The 10,882-nt window shown below is 37.2% G+C and overlaps 1 protein-coding gene across 4 annotated transcripts in view; it reads left to right on the top strand.

The window, feature by feature from the left end:
- The first annotated feature begins 3,537 nt into the window (after nucleotides 1-3,537).
- LOC150090491 (myelin expression factor 2-like) overlaps nucleotides 3,538-10,882 on the top strand; it is a 301,982-nt gene continuing 294,637 nt past the window's right edge. For all 4 annotated transcript variants that reach the window (XR_016546846.1, XM_090371207.1, XM_090371198.1 and 1 more), the window contains exons 1-2: nucleotides 3,538-3,641; nucleotides 3,744-3,807. Coding sequence is in view for 3 of the 4 variants with exons in the window: in XM_090371207.1 (XP_090227333.1) it covers nucleotides 3,764-3,807 (44 nt within the window). In the remaining variant the exon portion in view is untranslated. The remainder of the gene's footprint in view (nucleotides 3,642-3,743; nucleotides 3,808-10,882) is intronic.

Here is a 10,882-nt window from a genome sequence, read left to right as displayed (position 1 = left end):
TAAAAAGGTCCAAGAATTTGTTTTGAACAAACTGAAAAATTCATTCACAACACCGTGAAGAAAATACCATACCAATTTTTGAGAATTCTTTTCCGAAAAAATATAAAAATGTGAACATTCTCATAAATAGCCATACATTACTTTTGCTAGTCACTATATGTGTGAAGTAATAAGGCCGGGTTGAAAGTTGTTTTGTCCTATTCTATTTTTAGGAAAGCAGTAATCGAATTTCGATCTCACTCCCATAGTTTCGGTCAATCCACTGCATGAAGCCGACACTCGACAGGGTCTACTAACTAGTGTTGCGTTAGTATAACTCAGGTATACACTGGCAAAATCTGTGGGTGCCAGTGAGTAAATCGGAATCAGGAAGGTACTCTTGAGTGAAATTCGAACTGAGTACTGCCAGTTGACTCTTGTCAGAAAATGGATAGAGGTGAATTGACTTTGAATGAAGAGAATACCTTGGTATAACCCGGAAATATCGCCGCATATCAATTAATAATTTGCTCCTTCCTCTCGATAGACGTCTCAAATTAAACGTGTCTAATTACGAGGACAGGTGATCCTAGATTTGCTTTTCCCCACAGAAATAGGCTGCTAACCAGTCAAAAGAAGACCATCCAAAGGGGAGAGGGACATTTATATATTGCGAATAGGAGAAAAACGAGTTGTTGGTGAGTTTATTGGAAAGCTAACATACATAATTTTCCGCTATGACTGATGAGAAAGAGCACGTAGTGCCTAGCAAATCGCTTGGAGCTTTTTGGGTAAGTTCGCCTTTTAGTTTAATGACCGGCTATCTGGAATTACTGAAAAACCACATCTACTACTATATCCCCTACCTAATATCACATACTAACCTCTCCTCCCAGATAAATAGGCAGATGTACATCCATTTTCTGTATTAATGCCAGAATGTGTCATCAATTGTACCGACTACTGGATACTGCGTTTCCAGTAGCGATAAATGAAACGAGATGTCAACCTTACACATTTGCCTATAAACTCGAATAGATGGAAGCTCTTCTACCTGTTGTGTATTAACAGCGATTGTTTACCGAAAACTGTATGAAGAATGCAGACAGAATGGCAGAAATATTCCATGTTACCACTACCCATTAACTAGTTAAATGTAAAGCAATACTGAGTAAAGCTACCACTTACAACATAACATAATCTTAATTTCCTATATTACTTAATATTTCTTTCTGTAAATAAATAAACATGTCAATATACGAGCAATAAACTATACTTTGTTTGTTGATCTCTCTTTCTACGACTGTTCTGTAATATACACATTTGATTGTATTCAAATAAGTTGTTTAAAAGAACCATTAATGGCGGTCTCCCTGGGGTCCCCTTATCTAAGCGGTACCTCTGGGTGAAAAACACAACGTCTCTTCATGTTGTAGTTTGCTCTTTACCTCTCAGAGTAAATCTTAGAACACAGGATTTTGTCTTGAATGGACTGCTAGACGCTCATATAAATCCTAGTCTTTTTGGTTTCTCATTTTAGTGTTGGAAACCTGCCTGGGACTCTTGTTTTTCGTATTAAACACTGTCCAGCAGGCGCCCGATACCATTACAGAAACGACTTCGGAACACAAACATTTGTAAAAGAATTGCAAACAATCAATGCTGCGAAGAAACCAAAGATTTTTTTAAAGGCTGATACAGTTAAAACATTTTTCTTGAATAATAATACTAAGCCTAATCTGCAGATAATGTTTACTTCTGTATCAGCCTTCTTTCTGGCACTAATACTTTCTTTTAATCACTAAACATTGTGACAAACCAGAAGAAAGCAATGAAGGCATCAGTGTTTCTGAACACAATCACGAAATTTTATTCACATCTACTGTGGAATGAATTAAAAGGTACTCTTGAGTGACTTTGACTTAAACAAACGTGTCTATGTATGTTCTGCTTAATACGGCTGATTAAGTAGGTGCGCAATACGACAGATTATGATTAAGTGTATTAACAGGATACTATCTGAACCGATCTTAATTGCGGCCGTTTTGTTGTGATTCCAGCTGACTATGCAGGAGGGTGATGACGGTGTGCGGGTAGGATGAAAAAATTAATTTCTGGTGTTGTTTTTAATATTTTCTTATTTTATTTACTTGTGGAGGATTTGATCGCGACTGAGGGTAAGGGCAGTAATTGAAGTTAGCAGTCTGTTACGTCAAAAAAAAAAATATATATATCAAGTGGAGTTAGGCTTGCGTTTTGAATTGTGGATCTGAGTTGTTGGGTTGAGTCGTTTGCTCTGCAAGGTGAAATCTGATTCTTGGGATAATTGTGCATCGTTTGCAGAGCAAACAACAAGGACCCACCGCCACCGAACCGTAGACGAAGGTCGATTGCGCTTCTAAAGTTAGAATTTATACAGAGTAGTAACATACTCTGTGTAAATTATAATTATAATGTGATAATTTAAGCCACAGAGAAGTAAGTTTGTTACTACTCTGTGATTTACGCGTAACAAGATTTTGGCTCCCGCTGTTGGAAGCTACCTGAAAACAAGTGTTTATTCATCACTCTGTATTTGAAAAGCTGAAAATAAAAATTGTGTTTGTTGTTTTTCTCGTGCGATTTAAAACCCTATATGGCTGTATTTGGATTTTTCTTGACAGCGTTCCATCTGTTCTTGAAAGCTTAAAAAATTAAACTTGTATTTTGCTAGCAGGGAGAAGGAGGTGATTGTCCCTCTGTATAAGGTCAGGCCCCGCCTTGAGTACTGCGTACAGGTCTGGAGACCTCATTTTAGGAAGGATGTAGATTTACTTGAGTGTGTACAGAGAAGCGCAACAAGATTGGTGAGGAGAATAAAGGGATCCTCTTACCAAAATAGGCTTAAGTTCTGCAAATTGCAGTGGCTGGGGACTAGGCATCCGTGCGGTGATCTGATTGAGGTGTATAAGGTCTTTAATGGGTTGAGCACGCTGAATTCTGATGGGATCCTTCCAATTTTTCGGATTACCAAACTAAGGGGGCATAAATTCAAATTAAGAAAAGACAGATGTAGAATAGATGTGCGGAAATTTGCTTTTAGCCAACGGGTGGTTAATTGTTGGAACAAACTTCCATCTATCATTGTGGAAGTTGATAGGTTAAATAAATTTAAGGAGGAACTGGACAGGCATTTGGAGGGAAGGGTGTGATTTTTTTTTTTTTTTTTTTGTCTGATGCTGCATAATCTCATCGACTTGCTTTCTTGCATCACATGGCACTACTACTACTACTACTACTATCTCTGGGAAATTAACCAATGCAGTTTAATTTAACTTTAAGACGCAGTTCTTCTAGACATGAGAGTCACAAGCACCCACTGGTTTCTATACGCTAATTTCTTTAAATTTGAAATATGTACATATTTCAAATTCAAATTCCAATCGTTATACAGAAATTCGAATTTTAATAACAGTCTCTTGTAGTGTTTTCGGCGATTTTCCTGGACTTCTAAGCGCACAGTTTGAAAAATGCCGATTGACTCATTTTTGGCAGTCCAATCGTTATTTATGCCACCTGGTGTTGAGTCCTCTAGTGTTCATCTTCAAGACTGCCATTTTGTTCATTTGTGCTGATCGGGTGGTGTCTTTGTTTTGATTCATATATCTTCATTTTTGTTGCAGGTGAGTGTTTCATTTCTTTTGATGTTTAATGGCTAAGTGTGTGTATATACGTTTAGCTTGTAATGTTTTGATGTAATATTGATTGTTTATTTTCATGTATAGCGGTTCTTGATTTGACGAGAATGGACACTAATGGCGATTACAGCCCGGAGCCTCAAAGAGGAAGGTGAGTGAAACCACACAATTTTAATATGGTAATAATTTATGTCGTATTAAAAGTGATCTAAATCAAGTAGCTTCCGTTATAATTTCTAGAAGTATATTTAAGGTACTTTTGTTGAAATATATAGGTTTGTTTTCAGAGTTGTTGATTGTAAGGCGCACAGTTCTTTTGTCTCCATGTTTTCCATTGTTCGTAGGAGACATCAAGGTGTAGAGTGTCACTTTCGGAATAATCACCAAAGTGATTTAATTTTTAAAGCAGATTGGGAATGAAAGCCGACCACGATATAGTTGCAACGATTTACTGTTTGATTTTTTACATCGCTTGATAATTTTTCACTAATCTGTTGTTAGTAATTTTCCCGCGTGTAATGCATTAGTTTCTTGTCGTTCGAAAACATGGTAGACAACGTAAATTATTGGACTAGGCCAGTTTTCTGGTCTGTAATAGATAATTTGCTTTAACGATAAAAGAAAAAAAAATTGGCTTAATATAACAATTTACATTGTCAACTATCGTCAGTTCCGCTTGTTATTCCTGCCCATAATTATACTACTAAGAATTAAATGGAACGAATTTCTCATTTACTTCCACCTGCGCTAACATGCAAGAACATTAACAGTGCTGTTTATTTTTGATTACCGAATGTGTTTAGTTTTTAATGGTAAGATAAAAAATGAATAATGCACGTCCTAGAAGTAAAGTGAAATTCGTCATTTTCATCCACAAGAAACGTGGTTTAAGTTAAATCTTTGTCTCAAATTGATTGAGTTAAATTAAATATTTGTTTTGAAGTACTGTTCATGCTTAAAAAGTGATGTTTTTGAATGGTTTATTTTATGTACCGTATTATGCCTTCCAATAATTCAATTAAAGTGGAGGCATAATATCAACTTCATCTTAAATTACATTAGCATTATAATTTAATCAGTATGTCTTAAAAGCATAAGTTCAGTATGTAAAATATTTATTTCATTTAAATATATTTTTTTATTTTTTCTAAGTGAATTGTTGAGTAATATGCCTTATGTATGCAAACATGTTGGAAGTTTATTTAATGTTATAACTACACGTGTTATAAATAAGCATTGTCACCATAAGCTGTTCACTGGTCTCAGCGAACCGCTGTTCGCTGAGTACAGTGGTCTTTTTTTAAATTTTGTACAGTGGGATCAACTGATGATGTTACCAACAGTATATTCTAAGTGGGAAGCATTCAAGGAATTAATCGTCGATGCTACTAAAAGTTTCATACCTATTAAGAAATATTGTTCAAGGTTTAGGCCTAAATGGTTATCTAATGAACTAATGAGACTCGTAACAGAAGAAAAATGCATGGGATGCATATAAATTATCAAGCGACTCAGAAGCCTATGGCAGATATAAGCTAGTCTGTAATCAGGTCACAAAGGTTAGGCAGGCGAAGGCAGATTACGAGACATCCTTGGCAAAAGATGCTAAGAAAAACAGCAAGGATGTCTTTACTTATATAAACTCCAAAAGGAAGGGGATGAATCTGATTGGTCCACTTGACATCGATGGTTCGACTGTTGATCCTGCTCAGATAGCAAACAAACTGAATGAGTATTTTGCATCTACATTCACACATGAGGAATTATTAAGGTTTGAAAATGGCAGAAGGTTATCAAATTGCAGCAGGATACTTAAATGATTTTGTAATAACTGAGAGCAAAGTGGAGGAGAAATTGTTGAAGTTAAACATAAGAAAAGCACCTGGGGTGGAAGGGATCTATCCAGTTATATTAAAACAACTAAGCAAACCCTTAGCCATAATTATGAGAGCATCCTTGGACTCAGGGGAGTTTCCCACGGACTGGAGATGTGCAAATGTATCCCCACTTCACAAAGGGGCATCGCAGGGTGACACGAGTAATTACAGACCAGTTAGTTTAACTTCTGTTCCGGGTAAAATAATGGAGTCACTGGTTAAAGATGCATTGCAGGATCATCTAGACAAGACTGCAGCAATAATTCAGACACAGCAAGGATTTGTTAAGGGAAAGTCTTGTCTGACAAATTTGATAGGATATTATGATGTGGTTCCAAAGGAACTGGATGCAAAAAATAATTTTGATATCATATATTTGGATTTCAGGAAAGCTTTTGACACTGTTGCTCATGGAAGACTATTGTACAAATTGGAGCAGAATGGTATTAAGGGTAAGTTTCTACAATGGATAAAAGGATGGTTAAGTGGGAGAAGACAGAGGGTGGTAATCAATGGGTGCTGCTCTTCATGGACTAATGTTATTAGTGGAGTCCACAGGGTTCGGTGTTGGGTCCACTTCTGTTTTGTATATTTATCAATGATATTGATGAAGGTATATCAGGCTTAATGTCGAAGTTTGTAGATGATACAAAAGTTGGCAGGGTTGTTAATGACAATAATGGCAGTGTGCTACTGCAACAGGATCTAGATAATTTGGGCAGATGGGCTAAGAAGTGGCAAATGAAGTTTAACCTTGACAAATGCAAAGTACTGCATATGGGTAGAAGTAACCCCAGAGAAATGTACCAACTGTGTGGTACTACAATTATGGTGGTAGAAAATGAAAAAGACCTGGGAGTAATTGTTCAGTCAGATATGAAGTTTTCTGAGCAATGCAGACAGGCTGCAAAGGGCAGGTCATGAGGTTTTGTCAATGATATATAGGAATTTTGCTAGCAGGGAAAAGGAGGTGATCGTCCCTCTGTATAAGGCAATGGTCAGGCCACCCCTTGAGTACTGCATAAAGGTCTGGAGGCCTCATTTTAGGAAGGATGTAGATTTACTTGAGCGTGTACAGAAAAGGGCAACAAGATTGGTGAGTGGAATGAAGGGATCCCTTACCAAGAGAGGCTTAAGTTCTGCAAATTGCAGTGGCTGGAGACTAGGCACCTGCGCGGTGATCTGATTGAGGAGTAAGGCCTTGAATGGGTTGAGCACGCTGAATTCTGATGGGATCCTTCCACTTGTTTAGATTACAAACCTAAGGGGGCATAAATTCAAATTAAGAAAGGACAGATGTAGAATAGATGTGCGGAAATTTGCCTTTAGCCAGCGGGTGGTTAATTGCTGGAACAAACTTCCATCTGTCGTTGTGGAAGTTGATAGGTTGAATAAATTTAAGGAGGAACTGGACAGGCATTTGGAGGAAATGGTGTGATTTTTTTTTTTTTTTTTTTTTTTTGCTGATGCTGCATAAGCTCATACACTTGCTTTCTTGCATCACTTGCCACTACTACTTATGCATGTGTATTTCAGCCAGAGGTGCTGTAATTTTTAGAAGAGAGAAAAAATGGAATATATATATATATATATATTGTAAGATTGATTCCTGTGTTAGGAATAATATGTGAAAGAGTTAATGTACATCTCCCCAGTAATATTCAGAAGATTGTTTATTTTAATGAAAGGCTTATTGCTGAATTCAGCCTGTTGCTTTTGCTAATTTTTAAGTTTAATGCAGTTCACTTGAGTATTGAGTTTAAAGTATCTGATGTTCCAAAGGTCTTCCTATCCTATCCCATATTATGCAGAAATCTCTGAAGGGTAGGTAGGAGAGAACCTGTTTTTTTCTGCTAATTTGGAAATTTGAAACTTAATTTCCTTAAATTAGTTTCCAATTTAAGGAATTTCTTTGGTAAAAGAAACATAGAATAGAACTATATTTATTCGTCTGCAAAGTTAAAGATAAATTAACTGTTCTAGTTAAGTTAAAAGATGTTTAATACCAATTTTTATTTTGTTTAATCTTAGATATTAGTCACATAGTAATTGTAGTTTGAAATGCGTAACAATCTTAATTAGGTACAAATTTATGTTTTGGTTGGTTTACTGTATCAATTATGAAAATATGATGTTAACACTATTTAAGCTGAAAATTTCAGAGAATTGCCAAATAATTTATATAGACAAGTTTCGATTAGGACGTGAGAGTTCCTAGAACCTTTGGGTATTCAAGGGTGCACCAATTTGACCGTTTTTTCAATTTCCATAGAAATGCCTTTTCTTTCTGAGGAAATAAAAGGGGCAGCAGTGGGGAAAGAAATTGCATTTGATTTATTTATGACCAGTTGGATAATCTACAGATAGTTAATTGAAATTATAGGTTTGTTTTCAATTGTGATTCACCCAATAGTGTATGATTAACATGTTAATAATATACACAATGCTGAAGTAACTCCACACAAAAAGTAGAGTATCAATAATTGTAATGGTCATCAAGGTGATCGAATCAAATGTTTGTGCTGGGATGAACCACCATTGGTCTGAACAATTATTATTTTTAGGTGTGGCAGTCCATCAATCGGTTGCTCATAGCATTAGTAGAGGCATATGATGCAAGAAAGCAAGCTTATGCAGCATCAGCCAAAAAAAAAACCTGCTTCCATTTCACCCCTGTTTGTTCCTGTCCAGCTCAGCCTTATTTATTTCGGCTATCAACTTCCACAAAAAAAATGGAAGTCTTTTCCACCAATCAACTACCTGCTGGCTAAAGGCAAACTTCCGCACATCTATCCTACAACTGTCTTTCCTCAATTTGAATTTATGCCCTCTCAGGTGATTATTCTGAACAAGAGGAATAATCCCCATGAGCATTGAGCATGATCAAACCATTCAAGGCTTTTGTACACCTCAATCAGATCATCTCACAGGTGCCTAGTCTCCAGACACTGTAATTTGCAAAACTTAAGCCTTTCTTCGTAAGAGCAACCCTTTGTTCCATTCACTAAGCTTGTTGTCCTTCTCTGTACTCGTTCCAACAGCTCTACATCCTTCTTAAAATGAGGCCTCCAGACCTGTATGCAGTACTCAAGGTGTGGCCTGACCATTGCCTTGTACAAGGGGATAATCACCTCCTTATTCCTGCTAGAAAAATTCCTGTATAACATTGACAAGACACCTTGAGCTACTCTTGCAGACTGCCTGCACTGCTCAGAAAACTTCATATCTGCCTGCACAAATACCACTAAGTCCTCTTCATTCTCTGCCACTGTCAGTGTAATACCAGAGTTGATATGTTACTCTGGGGTTACTGCTTCCCATATGGAGTACTTTACATTTGTCAGTGTTAAACTTCATTTGCCACCTGTCAGCCCATCTGCTCAACTTTTCTAGATATTGTTGCAGCAGCATACGGTGTCCTTAACAACCCTGCCAACCTTCATATCGTCTGCAAACTGGGACATTAAGCCTGATTTACCATCATCAATATCATTTATAAACACAGAAAACAACAATGGATCCAACACAACCCTCACAGACTCCACTCATAACATTAGTCCATGAAGAGCAGTGTCCATTGATTACCACTCTGTCTTCTCCAACTCAATCATCTTTCTCCATAGCAGAAATTCGCCTCCAGTACCACACTGCTGCAATTTATGCAACGGTGTTCCATGTGCAACAAACAGTATCTCTTGTCTAGTTTTGTGGGAAAGGTGCTTCATTGGTGGGTCATCAAATGCTTCAGACTATAAATTCATGTGAATATTTCAAAATACAATGGCCACTTCTTGGGATCACTTTGCAATGGAGCTTAACCGATAAAAATAACGAATGAAACAAGAATTATTATTCTGTAAACAGCTGTTTAGTGATGTAGAGTGGGAATTTACATAAAAGTTGTATGTGGACATAGTGTACAGTGTTTCTTGTCAAGTGACACTGGATCTTTTTCCCAACTCTATGATGTTAGTATTGTGATGTAGTAAAGACTATGAAGATCAGTTGGCTTGCATTATTATAGTTTGCATAGTGGCTTGCATTATTATGTAGTTTGCATAGTGGCTTGCATTATTATGTAGTTTGCATAGTGGCTTGCATTATTATGCAAGTATTATTTAGTATATATAATGTATATTACGTAGTTGGCTTGCATTATTATGTAGTTTGCATAGTTTTGCACTAGGCCAAATGAACAACAGACCGAACATTAGTCTGTTATTCATTTGGCCTAGTGGAACACCACAGTCCCATAGTTCCCGTCCAGCACCAATTAGAGGTGGGCCAAGTAGCAGGTTGTAAAAGTTCTTTGGATTAGGCGAACCGTGTGCATTGCCTTGGTTTGCCAGATAGGGTCCGCTAAAAAAAAAAAAGTACCACACTGGAAGTTTCTATTTGAAGGTGAATGTGGGGGTTGACAGTTCAAGTTTGGACAAAAAGTGAAGATAAAGTGGGTGGATGGTTGGTATAAGTGCATCAGGAAATTGGAAGTTAAAGAAACAGGAAAAGGTTTAAGGTGGTAGGGCTCACTAGGCAAAAAGTTTGGGATAGGAGATGGGTGGGAGGGAGGTGGCCAAAGCTTAGGTTTAAGGGGTTTCAGTAATAGGATCAGAGTCTCCCGTGTGGGGAGGATCATTATGGTTATAATTCACTGAGTTAAATCCCTCATTGGCTATTATCAGCAAATCCCATTTTGTACTGTATGCTTCCGGGGGAGGGGAGGTTGGTTGATTGGGGATTTATTTGGTGCATCAGCATCTATGGGCATAGTGTGTCAATGAGGGGAAGCATGCAATCAACAAGGGAGGTTCCAAGTTGGCTGCCCCACCTTGGTGGCCAAGATGGGGTTTGTAAGCACCACATGCACGTACTGCATTTATGCAGCCATTTATACACCTGTCATGCTTACCTTATGCAGGACACTTTTTTTTTTTAAATAACATATACAGTGGACCTCAGCTTTACGATATTAATCCATTTCAGAAACACCATCATATCATGGAAATATAATGTGAACTCAATAACACAGTTTTTTGGTAATTCGTTGCAAAACCTGGGAAGTAGAAATTTTTGCTATATAACTAAGCTATTTATCTATCTAAAAGGTGGTTTTTATAGTGGTAATTGCAGCAGGCCCTCATTATAATGCTGTTCCTTTTATGCTGATAATGCTGTCACAAATCACTATAACACTCTCCTTTTACAGATTGCATTTTTGGCATATTTAATGAAATCGTTTCATTTGATGGAGTCTAGCTTGAAAATGAATAGCAAAACTGCATTAACACGTTTCCCACGCTGACTCGAGAAAATTTCTCACGCTCAGTGAAATTTTCTCGCACGCTAATT

Source organism: Mastigoproctus giganteus, chromosome 1 (genome assembly GCF_048544385.1).
Source record: "Mastigoproctus giganteus isolate SK-2022 chromosome 1, ASM4854438v1, whole genome shotgun sequence".
Classification (NCBI taxonomy): domain Eukaryota; kingdom Metazoa; phylum Arthropoda; class Arachnida; order Uropygi; family Thelyphonidae; genus Mastigoproctus; species Mastigoproctus giganteus.
The sequence above is the reverse complement of the archived record's forward strand: the minus strand, read 5'-3'. Positions and strand labels throughout refer to the sequence as shown.